Source organism: Pieris rapae, chromosome 12 (genome assembly GCF_905147795.1).
Source record: "Pieris rapae chromosome 12, ilPieRapa1.1, whole genome shotgun sequence".
NCBI lineage: Eukaryota > Metazoa > Arthropoda > Insecta > Lepidoptera > Pieridae > Pieris > Pieris rapae.
The window spans coordinates 8,436,657-8,460,068 of record NC_059520.1 but is presented as its reverse complement, the minus strand read 5'-3'; the positions used below and the strand labels follow the sequence as shown (position 1 = coordinate 8,460,068).

Below are 23,412 nucleotides of genomic sequence, written 5' to 3'. Positions count from 1 at the left end.
GATTGCGAGGAGGTTGCATGGATAAGTTCTGTTGACATTTTCACACGCGTATGTCCATTTTTTTAAATTTATTCAAAGGGGAACGCTGCCAGTATCTTCGAAATCTTGTCTAAAGGGACTCCTTTTAATAATACATTTTAATTATTAAATTATTAGGTATATTAGAATTACTATATGTACAATTTGTTTTCATAAGTATTTGAATCAATTTCAATTTCAAAAATTCTTTATATAGTTACACAAAATGTATACTGGTAGATAAGAATGGTACATTTTTTCCTAGAGTGTAAAAAACTTATAAAACTAAACAGGTTTTTAAAGAGGTTTTACTTTTTCTAACCTTATAAAACTAAAGTTATAATGTTTCGGAAGATTTTAATAAAATAAACAATGAGGTAAACTACCTGGGCACTGGAAATTTTATATTAGTTTTCCATTTTTACATACCTATATTGAATAAATTATAATTAAAAATATATGGGGTAGGTAGCACCGAGAACAAAAATTTATTTGATTGTCCTCGTTATAACGTGTGACGGGACGTAAATAAATAAATAGAGAGTAGTGAGTAATAGAATATTTAAATATAAGATTACAGGTGCTCTTGTTTTAAATTTTATTTTATGTTAATTTAATCGCAAATATTTACTGTATGAATTTTTTAAGCATTTAATTTAGCTAGACTAGACGAATTAAATTTTAAGTTTAAGTTTAATCAACATAAATTATTTATCAATTAGGTACGGGTCATTTATTTGGTTTATGTAAATCGCGCTATTATGTAGCTTAAATCAGACGATCGTATGAAAGAGATAATACTTAAAATACGAACTATGCATGGATGAAGGGGATACGTGTAATTATAGATAATTATATTTATGCATACTAACAAAGTTGTAATAACAATAATAAATATATTTTCACAGTACATGTGGACTGGTCCGACTACTTACATAAAAGTAATATCTAGTAATAATATTTATTATTATTAACGAATCATATCTTGATTCCGGATGAACGGAGACGCACCTGTTAGAAAGAAAAGGGATATTCAGGTAATTAATATCTTTAAACAGCAATGAAATGGCGTATAATTCAGACAGCGTAAAATTAAAAAATTTGGTAATAAAAAACGAATTCGTGAAGGACAATGTCTCGTTTTAATTAAAGGCGATTACCGCTTACGTGTACTCAAAACAACTTTTGCGCATTACTTTTTGTAGGATGTTTACGTGTCGTCTGTGACGTTTTTTTTTATATTTATGTAATTTGCTTAGTTGGTATGTATTAAAATATTATAGAAGAAAGTCTATTAGATGTTTAAAATATAACAGATAAACAAGGAAATACGTATTTTCGAGGAGCGCAGTACTAACAAAGTTGGGGCCTTTGGTATGCTCTGATAATAAATAAAATAATAAATTTGTGACAATAAATTTGTCGACGACCAATCCCTCTCCGAGCGGCTTGATCCTTTGGCGTTGTGTAGAGATGTGGGGACCCCACCATCTTCTACCGTATTTATCATGGACAGTGGACAGAGGAGTTGTTCGGTTGGTGCGCACTTATGGTCTTTCAAGAATGGATTACCAATTATTAAAAGGCTAGCACACTCGCGTTGCCCTCTGGCATAGATAGTGTCCATGGACGGCGGCGGTATCACTTAACATCATGTGAGCGTCCTGCCCATGAGCAAAAGGGTCTTGTCCCAAATAAACAGTATTGGCAATACAGCAGTTGGTGCTAAATAATTAAAATAAAGCTTTCTGTCACCTCAATTGAAGAATTACCGTCTCGCCAAGAAAATTACTTTTCAGTAGAATTAAGAGAATCCATCGTATTGCGTAAAATCTTTCCAAACAATGTGATTTGGCAACCATCATGGTTTATTTTTAATCTCTAAGCACTTATTCACATTTTGTTTTAAAGAAATTTATGTTTAATTCAAGGCTGATAGACAGAAATCTCAATTTTGTAATAGAGAAATGGATAAAACCAAAAAAAAATGACGTATATACCTAAATTTAGTAATGAAAACACTGTATATAGATTTGATTTATAAAAATAAAAATTGAAATTGGAATAATAATAAGAAGTTTTTTTCGGATAATTAATTTATCAGGCTTTTAAAACGTACTTCAGAGGCAAACAAGTGAAGACATAAAGGTGGTTCTCCGTACGTCCATTAGATCAATTACCATTATCGTATCATCATACACAGACTAAAGTTCTTGAGTATTCAGTCAAAATAAAAAAAGTAAAAAATTCAATTTTTAAAATGCCTGGATTACAATTCAACACAAAATGTATTTTCCATAACTGAGTTACAATTCGAATTTAATTCTTACACATTCACACCCACAACCAAATGATTTAGTATTGTTTTGTTTGTTGCTTTAGTTGAGTCATAGTATGTATATCTCTTTGTATATTTTCTGTCAGCCATGAAAGGTTGGTGACCTGTTACCATAGGACTTATACTATATACTATAGTTCTACTAGCTGACCCGGCAAAACGAAAATTTTTGTCTAAATAATAAATAAAAAAATTTTGGGGTGGACCACCCTTAACATTTGAAAATTGATGAAAAATAGATGTTGTTCGATTCTCAGACCTACCCAATACGCACACAAAATTTCATGAGAATCGGTCGAGCCGTTTCGGAGGAGTTCGGTTACTAATTCTTGTGTCACGGACACAACGTGTCGATCGGTGATTGGTAAATCAGTTGACGAGTCCTGCGTATGTGTACGATGCGCAAAGTTTTCCCCGCTCTCTTGTTGTTTAAGAAGTTTGCCGGTATCTGTAACTAAACTTTTAAAAGCGCTCTCTGCGCCATTTTGGAACTTAACGGAAGCACGAAAGTATTATTCCAATAGAATTAAGCATTTTTTATAGACAGTGGGTAACAAGTAATAATACCCAAGAACTCGTGGGACTATACGGAGAGTTGATACTTTGACAGTTTAACTAAAACGTAATAAACGAATTTCGTATATTTCTGCGCAGTTAATAATCGTGATACACGTGCTCATTTCGTTAAATAGTTATTTTTTATCATAAAATTACTATGCAAATGATTAATTACAATATGTCGTGGGTACGAAATTAATTACATACGAATATACCAATATATAAATTTTTCAAGTGAGATTAATTTTAAATAAATTATGTATATGGTGAAATCTTCATTGTTGCTCAATTAATATTTTTACTTAATTTTAGTTCTTAACATATTGAGTTGTGTACTGACTGAATTCACTTGGATTGCATAATTTATTAATTGTTGTAAAAAGGTTTATGTTCCTTGTTTGGTTTATATAAATTATGTATTTATAGGATTTATATTGCATTAGTATTAAGTTACTGTGGGAATAGAAAATAAATACAATTTTTATAAAATACGATGCCAACGCTATTTTTTTTTTAATAGAACAGGGGGCAAACGGGCAGGAGGCTCACCTGATGTTAAGTGATACCGCCGCCCATGGACACCCTCAATGCCAGAGGGCTCGCGAGTGCGTTGCCGGCCTTTTAAGAATTGGTACGCTCTTTTCTTGAAGGACCCTAAGTCGAATTGGTTCGGAAATACTTCACGCTAAAGTATATTCTTTCAATTCACGGTTTTAGACTTGGGGTAGGTCCCTAGCTCTTATTGCGAGCCTTTTGACATCCTGCATCGATTATTCGACATCGAAATAACGAGACAGTTTAGGTTTCCACGTGACCTTAGCTATTCAGATTTCGTTCGTTCAATTTGTATGAAAATTCGTACCATGACCGTACGGCTGAACCAAAATTGTATCGTTCCATAGCAATAGGCTTAGATGGGTTTCTGTTCCGCAAATTCCAAATGTTGCTTCATGGTTTCGGACATCGAACATAAGAGTTATTGTATACTTTTATATCCATGTTCCAATCCAACCAATAACCAACGTTACGACTTTGTTAACCAATATTTTATTTAATCACTAATTGCATTACACTTCATTACATTATGAATAGCATAGACTAGGGAGGGACAAAAATATACTCATTTATACGTTTACAAAGACAGATGGTAAGAAAATGATTACAGATACATCAATGAACTAGATTAGATATTTATAATCCCGTACCTCTGCTTTGAAATTGAATTGTCAACCTTTCCGAGTGGTTTGACCCTTGGCGTTGCGTTGTTTTTGGGTCTTTCTGCATCTTCTAACGCATTATGTATGGAGAGTGTTTGGAGGAATTTAAAGAGAAGTTTCACCATCGGACATCTAAGCAAAAATTCCACCCATATCACCTTTTTTGCGGATATATGAATCTTTATAATGAGGAAATGAGAATGAGAGGAAGCATTCACTCTCGCTCTGTCTCTTTCTATTCCCAATGTCAAATTCAATATCAAGTTGTGACGGCCATTGCTCATTATTTGTTAGAACTATTCGACTATTATGTATCCCTTTATTAATTAAATCGTATAAAACAAAGGCTTAATGGGCAGGCTCACCTGATGTTATATTCTTGTAATTTTTTTCATACTCCCATATTGCTGAATCCTATTTTATGCTTGGGAATAGTACAAAGTTCATCAACTTCTTGACAATGACGTAAACGATCAATTTCTTATTATATTTTTCATAACACACAAATGTATACAAATTGGCCACAAAAAAATGATAATGAACATTTTATAATGTTACTGACGTCAGGCTAAATAATTATTAAATATAATATCTAATTCTTATTAAAATGTAAATGTAAAACTTATGGAGCAATTTGGTAAAGTATTTTTATTATTGGCTTGAACAGTGGTGTGTATATAGACAATATCTGGATTATGGAAGAACTTAGATTCCCTTAGATGAAACTGCTGCTTCTTGGCACCGAAATACTAAAGAATAGCTTTGGGTAATAAAGTATTTTTGACGTCCAGTTATTATTTTGAACACTCGTATCCGTTATTGAAATTCGGCGGTAGTCAGTAAGCAATAGTGTTTCTTCGTTCAATATGTAGTTTTTGGAACCGTGTTTTATCAGAATATTATTAATCCAATATTAATTTTGTGCATACAACTTAATATTTTGGATTTACGATCTGATTGTCTTTCTACTCTAAAAAACACCTTTGATACTAAACTATAATTCATAGTCATTTTAGGAATTAATTATTTTTTTAAATATATTGTTATTTGGTAAAAACATTTTAGTGTTTATACATGGATATTTGGAATTTAAACCAGGAACAGGTAAACGTGAACTTTCAAGTTCAGGTGAAAGCTTAATACAGCCTTGTATGAGACAATAAACTCTACTTTCATTCATTTTACTACGAAGGTTAACCATCACACCATAAGTACAACCCTATTCAAGTTTGAAAAATCTTAGTTAAATTATCGATCAAGAATTTCAAATCACAATTTTATTGTGATTGATGCATAACCATTTCCAGTTGGGTACATAAATCGCTAATGTACTTCCAAGTAGACAGTATATATTAACTGATTAATAATCAATTAATAAGGATAATATAGTAAGTAGAAAATAGAAATAAACAATTTTCTTTCCGTTTCGCAACCTTTATCTTCTATTCTACGACCTTTTGACGATCTCAAGTGGTCCATCCTTTTATTATAAATAACTGTTGCTTTATTTTGTGCACTATGTAAGTATTTGTGAGAAATAAAGTAAATATTTTCATGCATTTTTTAAAACATGATAAGAACCGAAACGATTTTTTGGGTTCGTTATGCTCTGAATATTAAGGAAAACCTTATTTTTTTAATTTAATTGTTTATTTTGGAAAACAACGTTCCATATTATCTATGTTAGTAATCACAACTTAATAACTTAATTGGAATTAAGTAAAGCTTTATACATAGGCAAAGCTCTAAGGTCTAGTGGTTTCAGCATGCGACTCACAATCATGAGGCCGTAGGTTCTCCGACAGATACAGAATTCTAAGGTCCAGACCAAAAGAGGGCACATTTTATTTTATAAGGCAACCGTTCCTAGTGAAATCCGGTTGCCTTTGATACTTGGACCAAATCCAAGACGTACTAGACAAGGAGTGAAAAGAGAAGGAGTGGTGGTGAATGTCAGGACCGTAGCGAGAAGAAATGCGTGGGCTCTAACTTCCCTCTTCGGAAAAAAGGCGTGTATAATAAATAAAATAAATATTATAATTTACGGAGTACCTATGCTGTTAGATCTATCTATAGCGCCAAGGCGCCTTTTGCATTAAGAAATGATTTAAAGGAAAACGTCAAGGTTAATAAGCTAATCTTACCTCATCGTGAATTACGGATTTCTAAGAATTACACTGTCATGATTTCCCATACACATAAGGAAAAATATTTTCCAGTGATTTTCTATTTTTCTACACGATAACGTAAGATTTAAGCTACGCCATCCTTAGGTCTTTTAGAATTTTTATCTAATTTAGGAGATCAATTTTCACTTGCTCGACGACGTGAAGTCTAGTAACGTAATCTTTTAAACATTGATACCTTTTACGACTTGTTACTTACGCGAAAAAGTTTTGGTGTGTCTATGGTGTCTTTATTTAGTATACGTATTTAGTTTAGACCGTTTATTACATAATTTTAGGCAAGCTTGGTAAGTTGCAGTGATGGTCTAGTTAGTGGGTTCAGCGAGCGATGCTCATCCCTGAGGTCGTAGGTTTAATCCCCGGCTATGCACCAATTGACTTTTTTACACTCAGAAAGTCGATGGCTTGTGTATGGCATAGGAATCTGATATTAGAGTGACAAATGATCATGACTCATGAAACAGACACAAAAATCTGATGCCCTGACCTAAGAAGGTCTAACACCACTGTTTTTTTAATACTCTTAATAGAGGAGAGACTCCATAAAAAAATTCATCCCTTTCCGGTACTTTTCTGGTATTTCATTACAGGTGCTTCTCAGTGGAGGAGGCCACACCATTTTGGAAATACTCACATAGTGCATATTTGTATATAGTCTGTATATCTACTCCAAAACTTTTCTCTCTAAATTTATTTATGTATCAGCCAATTACAGGAAATATTCTGTTAAATTATTAAACTGAATACAATTTTCTTTTAACTCGAAACTAATGACATGTTATAAGATTGACTATGTTTATAATCGCAGTTTATCGCTTGTTTCTCGTGTAGCGCAATACGCAAACAATTGCATCACATGTACATCACTCGGTGCAGTCAGGGTTAAAGAATTTGTGTATGATCGGTAAGCATACAATTTTATGATGCAATAATGATTAAGCCTCATATATTTCTTGAAACATTCAACCATACATAAGATACAAAATGTTGTGTAGAAATAATTTTTTTAAGGACCTCGTAAGTACAGGCCTCCACCAACTGATTGATCTGTCTCTATCTCAAGAATTTTTCTTTCAATCTGGAGAAGGGAAATCTCTTTCTCGTGGAATAAATAATTATGTAAATTGTTTTAAGTTTATATTGTTTGATTTCTAACGTAATACTGGAGCCTGTAAGAGTGCCGCAGCAGAGAAGAATAGCAAAACATGGGTTTTACATGGGTAAGCTTCTTCTCGGTAAAGACGTACGGAACGAGAGGGCGGACACGTAAGCAAAAGAAGCGGCAGAAAAAGTAAGAACAAAACCTAAATATGCCGTATGCGGCATTGGGGGTATGCCCCCCCCCTGTCATACTAAACGCCAGATAATGCAAAAGACGTTAGATAGACGTTATGAGTATGCTACCTGGAGGGTGAAACTTTTCTACTATTTCTATTTATTTTCGTTTGTTATCGTTTACTTTCGTATGTTTTCATTGATTTCCGTCTATTTCCGTTAATATCCGTCCATATCTGTTTATTTCCGTTTGTTACCGCTTATTGTCGTATGCTTTCGTTTATTTCCTTTTATTTTCGTTTATTTCAGTTTATTTCCGTTTACTTTCGTATGTTTTCGTTTATTTTAGTTTGTTTTCGTGTAGTTCCTTTATCTTCGTTTTTTTGTAGTACAAATACCAAACTTAGAATAAAAAAAAAACTTTTTGTAAGTTACCTGCTGTTAAGTGCTGGCTTACCGTGGTTAGATTATGCGTACAATTTACAGCTTTATTGGATTTTCTTTAAGTAGTTTAGATATGTCTCTTTTGATTTTCCTTGTGTTTTTTGTGACATTATGCTATTTTTTTTTGCCCTACTTTTTATTGGAGTCGATGGCTGGGGAGTTGATAAACGATGAACTGGTCTCAGTTAATAAGCCCGTGGAAGCCAGTCAGTTACAGAAGGTCGTAGAATTCATCTGCCGTTGATTCCTGCGTATTTATAATTACTCGAAGAACTCTTAGATCTTTTCTTGTGGTACTCAAAACTAAACATATTAATATATAAAGTTCATTTATTATTTCAATTGCCATGTGTGCCCATTAAGATCAGTTTTAGCTGGGGGTACGGCGAACGACGATCGGAGATCGTCGCCTCCTAAAGTTACCATTAGACACTTTGAAGCATTTCCAGATTGTTTTCTACAGATATCGTTCAGCCTACTGTGAATAACGTCTGATACTTGAGTGGCCGAAATGCCTTCATTTATTTCTAATAATAGAGATAATAATCGTAGTGTTACGTTTTAAAAATATTGTAAGGACCGGGGAACTCTAGACGCGGCTCACGTCAACTCATTACCTAATGGTACGATGCACAATGCACACATGTCACAATCAGTGACGCACTGACCCGTTCACCCGAAGCCGATACGATTACGATAATATAATAGTTTTTGTGTGCTGGTTACGCTTAGACTAGAAATAAAAATAAACCGCCAAAATTTAAACTACCAAGTTACTGCACAACTTAGATTGGCTATTTTTGCCAGCACAGAGCTTGAACAATCGAAGGCTCTTTTCAAGTTATGTAAGAAATTGAATTGAAAAACAAATTGTCTATTGGTTGAGAAATACGGTTGATAAATAACTTCACACTATGCCTGCTTTATCCCGGTTCACAGCCTTCAAATAATAATCATGTTATTATAGCGTGGCGCATTTTAAAGTTTACTTAGCCCTTTGCGATGGCGCAATGGCTGCCCTTTAACTGATAACAGTAATTTATGGGTAATTGTTAAAAAACAAGCTGTTTATCGGGAATCGACAACAAAAAGATAATAAATTATCATATTTATGTGCGCGCACATTGCTCGCGTCAGTGACGTCTATGTTGCTCGCTTATCGATACAAACAGTAATATCGGGGCGAGAATGTAAAACGACAGACCAAAACCAAGAATTTCATTTTGATTGGACTAATTGACGTCGTATTTATTTAGTCACTCTTTTTTCCCGATGATCACGTGGCCGTTCACCAACCAGATGGGCCGATCATGTGAAAGACTCATCGTTTTTAAAGCTATACAGTGTGATAAGGGAAGCGCTGGACAGAAACTGATGGGAAGCAGATAGTCCGCTCTAGATGCTTCGTTGCTGACCACGACGCTCAGACATGACCTGCCAACTAAAGAGAGAGAGAGGCTTACATGGATATCCACTTACTACGATCCCGATATACCCCATTCCTGCACGTCTGTTATGGATATTTTTAACTTGACCCTTCTCTATGACCTCTTTGAACAATCAAGTATGCCCAACAATTCCTACCCTTTTTTAATAATGCGGCATTATGCTCAAGCAGCAATTACCTACTAAAACATGACGGATGTCTTTAGCTCACATCGAGACAGGTAGCCTATCATAAGCCTTGAAGGAATTTCTCTTTGTATACTTTGTAAATGTATATTTAGTTTTTTTATTTCATTTACAATTTTTCTTATTTAACTTTATTTAAACAAAATCTGTAAAGTTGCATATAGTAGATAATTTTTCCAAAATAAGGTCATAAAGAAAATTCATAAATTCTTACGTGTGTTCACTATACTAGTACACGTAAACATTTTTTTTAAATTCACCTCCAGCTTTATGTGTTAGCCTGTGTGTCAGTAAATACGTAATATTATTTTGAATCTCACTAAAATTAGAATACGTGAAAAATGGCAACACTGATGACACGTCTCAATAGTTTACAATGTATAATAAATAATAGCCTTGCAGTGATAGGAATAGCAAACATTTCGTAGTAAATAATGCTTTGGCACGTGTAATGCGACTATTCGTGATAAAACAATTAAAATGTATTTAACGATAATAATACAAGATTATATAATTATTGTGTGCGAATTATTTTTGGCACACGTGCACATTCGCGCTTGACTATTTTGTTGCGGAGTTATTTTGTCGTTAATAGTTAAATATTAATAACAAATAATGTCATAGGTGATTTTGTTAAAAAATAGTATATTATAATAATATTATTATATACTATTTTTATTATAATAATATATATACTATTTTATATTTGGATCTGTTTTTAGGTAAACAGCGAACGCACTCGAAGAAATCTTTTATGTTTATGGAACTGTTACTTCCATACTTTGTTAATATCTGTTTGTCTTTTAACAAAAAATATAAATAAAAACAAACAATTACACTAAAAATATAGCAAAAAAGGGAAAAACGATTAATTTTTTTTCTATATATTTAAATAATACCTAATTTGGCTGTGATGTGTGATGGTTTGATTTGATTAGCAAATCAAATCAAATCAAAAATAATTTATTTATATAGGTAAAGTTTATTAGCGAAGTATATAGCCATAATCAATAAATTGACTATGAAAAATATTTTTAAAATCTGTTGTTCGAAATAACCGGGTAAAACTTTAATAATGCACTTTAGTCTGGTTTATAACGTACTTTTCAAAACTCAAATAAAACAAAAACTGGAAACAAATATTTAATCTCATTGCACTAAAATCTAGACGCCAGGCCCCCACCACGACTGTCAGCATGTGACAGAAGCTCATCGCTTCTTTGCTGTACCAAATTTAGCGCTGCAAGTGGAAGCGTGGCATTAAGCGGTGGACCTTTTAACAGCGTTGCTAAAGCGGCTGGAGGCAATATTCTGTCTGGTTCTAAAGCAAGAGTTCCGCCAGCCTCTACAGCAACTCTAGCGCTTTCTACTGCTTCCACGATGTTCAAAGGCCCGTCCATGAGCGCTGTAGCCGCTCCTAAGGCTAATGCAGATAGAGATTCCGCACCCATTATATAACGAGTTCCTGAAATAACAAAAAACAAATTGTATTTGAATTAAAAAATAAATGAATTTAAAGTATTCTAACAAAAAATTCCGAAAGCATCTATTCTCGGCTGTGTTGTTTTTTGTGTGACGCCTGTCAATTGTTTTCTTATTTTGGCATCGAATGACATTTGTGACATTCCTAAATACTAGTAAACAAAATGCTATTAAGGGAAAATAAACGTTTTTCAAATTGAATAACTTAACTGTCTGGTATATGGTAAATGACCGCGCCTCCATTACTATTTTTTTAATTTCCATCAGTGAACGTTAGAAACACAAATTTAGAGGACGCGGCTTAGATATCCTACTGAGAAGTGTTAAGGTTTAATCGTGTTGATAATCTAATTTATCTATTCAGCAAATATCAGTTGCATGTTCTACATTGACAAAAATAACTCACCACAAACAAACTCGTCGACGAGAATAGCTGGGGCTAGATCAAGCGGTGCGGAAGGAACGTCTTGTTTCCATCCGGTTAATGTGTCTTGGCCCGAACCAAAGGGGGTCGATAAACCACTGTAAGGTGTGCCAAATAAAACTGTGTATCACATGATGCGGACAGTGAAATCGCCTTTTTAGGTGAGTGTTGGAGGTCAAAGAAATATCTTTTTATTAAATATAAATCACGTGTTACGTTGTTTGTCCGCGAAGGACTCCTATACTATATGGATTCGTATCAATCAAATTTGCACACCGGGTGCAGTTCAATTTATACCCGCAATATTATTTTATTGCAAACATTTGTTTATTATTTGATACAATTCTAACAGATGGCGCTGTGTTAAAGGTACCATCGTTTCGCAAAGCTACCTTTCACATTAGTTCTCCTACCGTTTCCCTTGAATTGTTTACTACTATGTAATATAACAGCATGGGGAAATATGGGAAGCCCTTGCCTCACAAGGGGTTCATGATAAATACATTCGTATAATTAAGAACATTTACGAAAATATGAAAGCCAAAATACGCACAGAAAAGGTCGGAAAATATTTCCCGATTAAACGAGGTGTCAGACAAGGTGACCCTTTATCACCCAAACTTTTCTCGGCAACTTTAGAATATGTATTCCGACAGCTCGAATGGAACGACTATGGTATAAAGGTTAATGGAGTATTTTTAAACCACCTTAGATTTGCCGACGATCTTATACTAATATGCGAGGACCCAAGAACTCTAAAAATCATGGTTGAAGAACTTGTTCACGAAAGCAAAAAGGTTGGATTATCAATGAATACAAGTAAAACAAAGGTGATGACAAATTACATCAAAACTCCTATTAAACTTAACAACGTTACGGAACTGGAATATGTAAACGAGTATACATACCTTGGCCAAATAATATCTCCCACAGACCTCACAACAAAAGAAATCAAAAATAGAATAAACATAGGATGGAGAAGATACTGGGCTCTAAAAGAGGTCATGAAAAACCCGACTATAACAAACAAAGCCAAAAAGAAAATATTTAATACATGTATTTTACCTGCCATGACTTACGGATGTCAGACATGGAGCTGCACAAACAAAAATATTCAAACATTAGAAACTTGTCAACATCAAATGGAAAGAAGTATACTTAACTTAAAACTAAAAGACAAAGTTCGATTAACAACAATAAGAAAACAAACTAAAATTATAGACATAAAATACCGAATCAAACAACTAAAATGGAAATGGGCCGGGCATTTGATAAGAAGCAATACGGAAAAATGGACCAAAGAAGTTATGGAATGGTGCCCTAGACATAAAACGAGAAGTAAAGGTAGACAGCATCGTAGATGGGAAGATGATATTAAAAAGGTGGCAGGAGCCACATGGATGAGGAAAGCAAGAGATAGATCTTTGTGGAGAACACTTGGGGAGGCCTATGCTGAAAAGCAAGACAATCAAGAAACCGGTGTCTAATGGGAAATTATATGATAATATTTACATTTACCTTAATTTAATTTCGTTATTAAGCATAAGTAGTGTATAGAGTAGAAGTAGGATAAAATGTAACTTAAATGATTGTTAATAAAGGCTATATTTATTTATTTATTTATAATATAACAGAAACGTTAGCCACAGCAACGCTTAGCCGAGTTTGCTAGTTCCTATATAAAGGAACAGAATTAGTCTAGCTATTTAAAGGGGGTACACTGCCAGTATTTTCGGAACCTTGCCTAAAGGGACTCTTTTAATGATATATTTTAGTTATAATATAATATTAAGGTTCAATTCTAATATAATTCGGCTAAGCAATAAATTTGACTGTCGTAGGCCAGGGTACAATATCTAGAGCGGCGTCTGAAGGTGTTTTAGAGAGGATTCTTGTAAGTGGACTACTTAATATATAGAATAATAAACAAACGTACGTGACTAGAGCAACATATGTATCTTGTGAATCCACTACAGCTAATCCAGATGCAACACCACTGGGCCAAGAATCAGCTGCTGAAATTGCTTGAGACTGCAGACTGGCTACTACCCTGCAAATTATTTACTTTCAAATACAAGGCCATCCAACCAATTAATTTTTTATCACCCAAAAATAATTTGTTAGATTTATAATTAATGTCTCTAATGAAGGGAAAATACCTACTTATTATAAGGAGTGGGCTGTATTTATTTTCAAAAAAATTCATTTGTTCATCATGCATAGACACGAGTTCTCTTCTATTAATGTAACGAACCTATTAGGCAGATGAATGGGCGAATACTGAATTTATGGGGCTCTGGGCTATGACGGGTAGTTCATTTTCACACTTAAATTCCCCGTTCCGTTCGATCGACGCCTGGTTGGGTTAACAACCTTATGATAAGATTTCAAAAAAAATGTTAAATGTAATATCTATCCCCTATTGTATTCAGTAGGGACGGGGAGATTTTTGTATCCACGGGCCAAAAAGCTTAGGTAGATCATAGGTAGATCCACCCATGGGCAGATGTCCCACTTGACTGGATTCGACCGCAGGGTCATTATATTCCCAGAATTTAATTTACTTACCTAAGTGTTTAAACCTACTTTAATATACAGTTGACATTGAACCTACCCAGGCTTATCTTTGTTATGAGAATGTCTATTGCTAATATTGTCACTAGTATCTCTATTGTTACAGTATGTTAATGCGCCTTTTTAACCAATCATTATTCTCATATTCCTTATAAAACTGTTGAATATACCACCACTAACCTATGACGAAAATATAAGTACCTATGAAATGCCTCTAGAGAAGATAGCGGAGGAGGTTCAAAAGCTGTTGAGAGTGCAATAGCTGCCCTCGCGCCCGCCGACCCAGCCCAAATCCGCCAGGTACCAGCTCGCACTGTACCCACAGTACTTGATACAACAGAGCTCTCACAAAGCCACGATGCGCAGAGTTCTACAAGAATTAAAAAAAAGGCCTAAATCAATAATAAAGATAAATAAATCAGTGGCACAATGTTTTTAGATCTCAGCCTCAGATTTCTGTTTCATGAAAATTTGTCAATTAGGTGAGCCACATGTGCTTTACATACGACTTTTTGGGTTCAAGGCAAGCCAAGTTTCCTCACGTTTTCCTTCACCGATCAAGCAATAAATTCAATCAAGATCAAGAATGTTATATGTGCGCATACACAGAAAGTCTATCGGTGCACAGCCGGGGAACAAATCTACGACCTCAATGGTGAGAGTCCCACGCTGAAGCTACTAGATCGACACTACTCGTACTATATGATGAATTACATTAAAGATAATATATACATTATACACATACTATAGTTCTTCCATGTGTGAATTTGTAATATTATTATTGACCTTAAATATTGCCACATCGAAGATTTATTTAAATAAAAATGAATCGCAGATGCAAAGCGCAAAACTCGAAGACAGCTGGATCAGTTTTAGTGATTTTGTATTTATTTGTTGATCTCGTAAAATTTTTTATGAAGAGAAAATTTTTAAAAATATTTTTTTTATGTTGTGCATGTTTAGACTTAAGTTTTTACGCCAGGAAAGCGGCCTATTAGTAAGGCCTCGTATCTCAATTTGAAGCGATTAAAGGGTACTTTTAGATGAATGAAGAAACATCCTATTATATATCTTATATGTAAATCTTCTGAGGGGACTATACGGCGATGTCTGGGGGAAACGTACATGCGTATATGTTTCATTGATAATAATATTTTATAACAGAGGAACTTTTAACCTGAATTACTGTTACAACCAGTTTCAACCCAGAGCTTTCGGTATAAGCTGAGGTAGGGTATCAGACAATCACTATAAAATGAATTTAAGTTCATAAAAAATTTCGTCGTAATTTTAAATTGTACTATTTTCTATAGAAATATCAGGAGTAACTCACCAGCACTACTATTCTGTTGTAATGTTTGCAAGTAATCTGCCAGAAGTGGTTCAGTCCGCAATGCGCCTGCGATGTATCCGGGCGTTAATTGCGAAGCGCTGGAAATCGCGAGCCCTGCCGATATATTGAAGCCGTTTCTGGAAGTTTAAACATCAACATTAAGAATATGTAAGAATAAATATGTATTTAACATATTCTTTTACGTATCCCGAGCGCTAATACAATACAAGAACTAAGAACTAAGTATAACGTGAACTCAGGTTAATTGCGCGATTCTCAACTCTGGGGAAATTGTTATAGGTATACAAACTACTAACAGACTCGGCCATGCGTTGCTGTGGCTAGGTTTTTGTTCACCTCCTTTCCGGAGGACGCGTGTTGGCCAAAACTCATCGATGTTCAGATTTCTCTTTCTGATAAACGCGCTGGGTGTCGATGCCCATAGTTGCTCATCTAACACTTTAAAATCGATTTTTGTATAGTTTTTATAATTCAATTGTTTAGTTTAATATCTTTTAATTACCTCTTCGTGTATGTTTGCATATAAGTTCTTGTCAAAAAGGTAACTAGAAAAGGTAGTAAGTGTCCATATTGTACTTGTGTATTAACGGACAGTAGCCAATCACGCGAGACTTTGATTTTTTATTTAAAGAATTTATATAATAAGAATGAATTAAATAGAGGCATGAATAATAAAAAAAAAACAAATATTTAAACATAATGAATTGCATAGAGTTTGGTTTTTACTTAAGGAAAATTTATTTAAAAAAAAAGAATCAAACAGAGGCATCAAACTGTCTTTCATTTGCAATTAATATAATTTAAAATTAAGAAAAATGAGAACCTTGCCAAATCAATAGCTGGTTGTAATAACTTCGGCCATGGCATTGTACCATACTTGTCGTGTAATGCCGCCATTCCTAAGACTAATCTTGGTATTGGGTTTGGGTCTAGTGAGCTACGAATACCGCCCCATTCCATCACAGCAGGCTGTAGATACGGCATGCGCCGATATTCCCAGTATAGAAGTGATCCGCTCCTGAAAAATATTTATTAGTAGATAAAACTCTCTGGGATTTTTTAGATAAATCTTTAAATACTTACCTATCTACAATATAGGTCATTTTATTATTGTATCAATGTTTAAGGTACTCCTTAGACATTTATTATATTAAACGTGTTATCAAAATCAAGCTCATGTGCTTATGAACGTTTGCCCTGCCATCTATCTAAATTGTACCGATTTACAATAACAAACACTGGCTTTAAGACTTTGTATTAGTTCAACCAAATTTTAATAGATGGCGCTTAAACCAATATTTTATAATTACCAACCTTTTATAATTTTGTAGGTATAATTACAGTATCTTTATCACAGATGTCACTTAAATCAATAATTAAATGTCTACGCAATGATATAGATATTTGTTTGTATATTATTGCAGCAGACATTATACGAATACTGCAACTGCTACAGGTTTACGTAACTGGTTAAAAACTACTAGCGTTCTTTACCGGCTTCGCACAGCTAGACATTGACAAAAATTAAATTATGTATACTGATAATTTTTAAATTATTTTTACAAAAATATACCAGAATTTACATAACCAAGTATAAAATTATAGCTTGTTCGGTAGTATTATGAATTTTATTATCATAATTCGGAATGGAAAGTCTAAACGCAAATTCCAAGCCGTTACTCACGCATCCAACGATGTCCTATGCGGCGCTACAACAGCCAGGCAAAATGAACTCGCAATTGCAGCATCTATAGCCCGACCGCCGGCTCTCATTATACTGGTTCCGATACTGCTGCATTCTGCTGCAGATGAGGAGACGGAGCCGTGAGGTACTACCTTAAATAGTTAGATAATATTGTTAGACTTATATTAACAAATTTAAATAAAATTAGTTAGTATAATATTGTTAGACTTATATTAACAAATTTAAATAAAATTAGTTAGTATAATATTGTTAGACTCATATTAACAAATTTAAATAAAATTAGTTAGTATAATATTGTTAGACTTATATTAACAAATTTAAATAAAATTAGTTAGTATAATATTGTTAGACTTATATTAACAAATTTAAATAAAATTAGTTAGTATAATATTGTTAGACTTATATTAACTATATTCTTGGAAATGGGACATAACAAAACAAATGTTTTGGTTTACGCGAGTATTACACACATATAGTAAAAGTTTTATTTAAAAAATATAAAAGTTTAAAAGTGAGGTAAGTTCAGTTTATGGTTGGTGCTAGGTAAAGTATTTACGACCTTTCGCCATTTTCTAGTTTCCAACCGATACTCGATTTTATATTTTGTGTATTTTCTATGTACAATTTTATATCTTTCTGTAACACAATAAAATTTAAAACAAAAATTGGACTGCAGTGTTTGTTAAAAAAATAAAACTACGGAACGCCCCAATATAGAGAAAAAAATATAAAAATCCCTTAAAACCCGAGGCACTGCCCCTTTTCAGTATTTAATGCACACATAGTCAGAAAGTCCAAAAGTACACAGCTGGGAATCGAACCTACGACCTCAGGGATGAGATTCGCACGCAAAAGCCACTAGACCAACACTGCCTTACGATAAGATCAGTATAAAATTCTTAAAGTATTTCTGCGTAATATGTATTAAAATAGTTATTTTTTAATATTAACTTTTGAGCCAAATACATACTATATATATTTGGCTCAACAAATACAAAATAATTATTCAAATTTAATAATGAAACATCCCCTATTTCTTTTCCATTTTATGAGGAAAGTAATATGGACTCCAATACCTTGCTCCCCGAGGTCTCCAGACCTTTTAATCAATTACATACAGCTACATTTTTGCAAAACGTAAATTGTATCACCTATCTATAATTATTTTATAAAGAGGAAATATTTGTATATTTGTAACGAAATGGCTCAAAAAGTACTGGACCGATTTGAAAAATTGTTTTACCGTTTGAAAGCTACATAACTGATTAATCGCTATTTTAATTGCAAGAAAAAAATAATCCGTACTTAAACTTCAATAATGTTACACAATGTGTAATAAATGTCTGTAAGCTATCAATATCTAAGGCATGCGCTGCGAAATCTATTGATGGTGGAAAAAAAATGTTCCACAATATTAAAGATTATAAATATGTACATTTTTTTTAATGTCCACCCATGCGAAGCCCACACCGCTAGTATATATAAAACAGTGCATAGTAAAAAGTGCATCTATGTACTTAAGTTACTTGGTAGTCTCCGTAATATATTTGAGTGATGAGGGCAATTGTTACAGCAACTGTTAGAGTGGCAAACGCTCCAATGATGACCCGGGGTCCACCTGCACAAAGACCACCAGCTGTCGTATGGTACTGCTTTAGTGGAACATCTTCGCGAAGTTCTACCACACCTGCAAAAAATTTTTTTTTTAAGACTGGGGGAAAATCCGCCTATAGGACGCTCAAAAAAACAGTCATAGCTGCATAGGTGAGTTGCCGGCCTTTGTGTATTAACTTCCTTAACAATTGGAGGTCGTATCTCACAGAGAAGAACCCCACCGGGAGTCGATTCCACAGTTCGCCAGTTCGCAAAAGAAAGTGTCTTGTGAAGTGGTTTGTGAACTTTTATTAGTAGAGGGAATATATTTCTTTTATTTGCTTCTTAGAAGCTCTGGTAAGCTGTATACAGATGACTGAAGGCTTCAAATTGATTTGTAGATAGCCTGGACCCGACGGGAGTATAATAATAATAATAATAATAGCCTTTTATTCAGATTAATTAGGTACATGGATTTGTTAAGTTAACATTAAATTCTAAAGATATAAATCTTTATTAATTATGCTTAAATTTAGTGTAATATTTGTTGTTTTGTGATCTTTCCCAGATCTGTTTGCCAGTCGGCAAAGGCCTCCTCCAACCTTTTCCATTCCTATCTTTCTTGTGCCACTCTGTTCCATGTGACTCCTGCCACTTGTCTAACATCATCGTCCCACCTTTTCTGTGGTCGGCCTCTTTTCCGTTCACATTCCCTTAGGTACCACCACGTCACCCTTTTGCTCCATTTGTCGTGTCCTCTTACTAGGTGACCAGCCCATCGCCATTTCAGTCTCTTGATTTTGCTTATTACATCGGTAGAATTGTTTTGTTCCTAATGACGATTTTTTTAACTCTGTCGGACTTTTTAATTCAAAACTCTGACCCGACGGGAGTAGCGAAGCTTAAACAAATAACAACATTTTTGGAAAGGGGAGAATAAACACTGCCCTGCTGTTTAGTTTCTCTGCCACAGATCTGCCTACTGGTTTTTAAGGTTATTAGTGCAACACACACAAACATGTTATTTCATGCCGCATATACATGTGCTGCAGTACAAGAAAGGAAATGTAATCCTCAGTTGTTAATTACTTCCATGTAATTAGATTATTGTGCAACACTTTGCGTTTGCTTCTTTAGTTTCGAATACTTTATGTTATTTTAATTACATAGAACTTACGCTTTCACATTTAATACGATTAGTTCTAGGTTCCAAATTTAAAAAGAAGAACTGAAAGAAAATGTATATGTCAAATATTTTGAGATATTTTAGTTTTGTCTAAACATTTAAAGTAGCAAATTAAAATATTTATAATAATAATAATATTTTTTTTTTAAATTTTTATATCAGATTACAATAATTTTACAAGTCTTTAAATTAAAGAAAAATCATAGAAGGCGGTTTCGACTGCCCCATCAGAGTTGAATTTATTTTGCAAGAAGTTATCCAAATTTCGGAAAAAAAATATTATTCAAAAATTATAACGGAAAAATGAAATGAATCATGGTTTTCTTAAAAACAAACGCACGAGTATATAGGTGTAAAAATCGAAAATTCCTAACCAAAGAAGAGGTATTTAAGATCAAAGTGGCCAGTACGACAAAACGTCAATTACATTTACATTTACTTACATTTTTAAGGACCATGATCATACAAAGGGCTAGGTTACTTAGAACTTACAATAAAGTATTTCATATTTTTGTAATGATTATTGGAATAAGATGTTACAGCATCTTTTAAATGGATATATTTTTTTGAAGTTACTGCTGCAGCAGACATAATAATATGCGTCATATTATAATTTTTTAACCCAAGTTTGTACATGCCAAACTTCAATCATCAATCCAACAAATACGTCCCTCAATAACCACAGTTTTTATTCCTTTATTACATAAAAGTATGGAGATAAATATTAAGAACATTTTGGATTCGGTTTGGTAATAAATTGATTATAACAGTATTCTTAAATTAAATTCAAAATCGAAATAAACTATTTAAGGTAGCAGTCGTATTACGGAAATTAAAGATTTTGCTTCGATAGCGGGATTGAACGACAAATTGATGTGATTTTACTGAAAGATTCTACAGTCATACCATGTGTATTATATTAAATATATTTGTAATTTATAAACAATATTAGTGGTGTTTTAGAGAAAATATTCTACACATTAATTTTTATTTATTACCAAAACTACCTCAAAAATCTTGACTTTTATTATAATTAGGATGGTTTCTAGATTTTGTTATTAAAGGGTTTCTAACATAATCCGTAAACATAAATTCGTAGGTTTGTTTTTTATAGTAAAACCTTTATGTTTTATTCGTCTTGTAAGCCATTGGTTCCTTGGTAGTACATATTAGAATATAGATAATATTTGGGCTAGTTATGTAACACGATACCTACACAACAGATGAACATTAAAGACAACAATAAAAGGGACCACCCGGTACAAATAAGGTAGGCTGATGGCTTAATAGAAATAGCAGGATAAGGCTGGCAGACTATTGGCAAAGACCATCTGGAAGGAAGCCTATATTCAAAAGTGACTAACATTTTACTACTAACAATTAGCTTTAATTAAATACATATACGTATATAACAATTGAGATGGAAATTAAGCATATGGAATTATAAAAAAAGGCTTTAAAAGTGTTGTTAGTTTATTATTAAAAGTGTATTGATTTGTTTGTTTTCTTACATCGAATTTTTACTATTCACCAATAAATCTGATAACTGATAATGTTGTTGTGCGTTTCTATTATAATAATATTAGACGGTCATCTCCGGAAGAAAAGAATGGTATTTTAGTCTGGATACCTAAAGTACAGTAGTCACGGTACATCATATATACAAACACAATGGCGTTCTTTATTCAAATTTTGAGTATTGTTTGAAAGTCCTTGTATAAAACTTGGTTAACACAAACCTGGAGTAGAAATTGGTTCTGGACTAACAGACATTGCTACAAATTGTAATGTCAACTATCGAAACACACACAACACAACACACAACATTTTTCGAATTCAATGATTAAATATTTTTAACATTTTATAACTATTATGTATAAGTTTAATAATTTCACTTATTTAACGTCTTGCGAGGCACAAGTCGCGGGTAACTGTAAACGAGGCGCGGGAGTCGATGGTGACGTCAGCTTCGTTTTTACTTTGCATTCTTGTAGTACCGTCAGCAAAAAAATACTATTTCACAGTCTTGACCACGACTGTTGTAAAATCTAAAGTCGTGTTTCTAAAATGTTGTAAACTGGTAGTGTAAAGGACACATTAGATTTTTTTTTCTTTTTATCTTTCAAATGAAACTACTTTAGGCGCATGAGGATAAATGGATTTTACGGAATTTACGGATGAAACGCAATAATAATAATACTTCCATCACGAAGATGTGCAGCGTTTTTGTCGAAGTAAAATGAGAGAGAAGTATTTGTTAAGAAGTTATATATTACAACTTAAGATGGCATTTCTGTTTTGTGCAGTAAACGCAGATTTGTATTTATTTATATTATCATTAGCACGTATACAGTGTGAATACACTTACAAAAATACATGGATAAATACATGTACCAGTACATGATCATCTTTTATCCTTAGTTATATTTAATTTACAAGGAAGTTTCACTTCTGACATGTACTTTTTATTTTTAAATATTTGGGCGACCATACGATTAAATTATTCATATGTTGACCGTACATGTAAACAAAATTGTCTAATTGCATGTATAAAGATCACAATACTCGAATTTCCGTAAACCCTGGTATACTGTATTCTGGTTACAAGTTCTTGTCACAATGTTTTATCATTGCAATGGATCTTTATTAGGGAATGCCTTAATATTTTGTCTCTTTCATATAGAAAGTTACGTACGAAGAAGTGAGATGGACAATCGGTGAATGACCGCGAGAAGCGCCTGCGTTTGTGAATCACCTAGATGTAAAGGTAAAGGACAAGTTCAATGATTTATCTATTGGTATTTAAATTCTATAAGTAACTAAAATAAAGTATTAAAAACAAATGAAGATGAAATAATCGTAATGACAAGTGACTCTGTAAAAATATTTCGTTCTTTGTGCAAAAGTTTTTTTTAATATTTTTCGGAAAATTTTAAAAAACAGCATCTAAAAAAAATTAAGTTATAACATTGATTTGTCAATCGCACGAAACAATCTAATTTAATATAAGTATTACTAATGTCTAATACGTTGTATATCCATGCGATAGCCAAGTCAAATTAAAACATAAGATTTGTAACATTGATATGGCCACTAAGATGTTGTTAGGTTAGCTAATTACGTAATAACTAAAGGCAGAAGGTTGCTTAAGTAGGGACTGAACAAATTTACCGACTCGGTTTTACATAGATCTCACAGTGCCTCTTTTACTTTAAAAAAACTGCGAAAAAAACCAAGCCTCGTTTTTTTACAAGTGTTGCTTTTTTTTTTTGATCTAAAGTTTTTTTTTGAGATAGTTATAGTAGTTATATCTACGTAGTATAAACAAAGGATACTCACTGTAAATTAAAATTAAAAGCAAAAGCAAATTTTCATTGTCATTTTTTTTCGCCAAATTGCGATGGTTTATGGTTTAAATCAAATTTT

At 33.2% G+C, this 23,412-nt stretch overlaps 1 protein-coding gene across 2 annotated transcripts; it reads right to left on the bottom strand.

The window, feature by feature from the left end:
• Window positions 1-10,798: 10,798 nt before the first annotated feature.
• Window positions 10,799-21,942, bottom strand: LOC110995210 (glutathione hydrolase 6). Of its 2 annotated transcripts, XM_022262268.2 has the most exons (9): window positions 21,726-21,942; window positions 18,734-18,894; window positions 17,187-17,338; window positions 16,326-16,520; window positions 15,482-15,618; window positions 14,350-14,518; window positions 13,511-13,624; window positions 11,557-11,672; window positions 10,799-11,133 (listed from the first exon to the last, which is right to left on the bottom strand). In XM_022262268.2, exons 1-9 carry the CDS (start codon window positions 21,757-21,759, stop codon window positions 10,826-10,828), a joined length of 1,386 nt encoding a protein of 461 aa, XP_022117960.2. In that variant the 5' UTR covers window positions 21,760-21,942; the 3' UTR covers window positions 10,799-10,825. The 2 variants fall into 2 exon arrangements, with proteins under 2 accessions (XP_022117960.2, XP_022117961.2); XM_022262269.2 differs by lacking the exon at window positions 21,726-21,942 and having other exon boundaries at window positions 18,725-18,834.
• Between the last annotated feature and the right edge of the window lie 1,470 nt (window positions 21,943-23,412).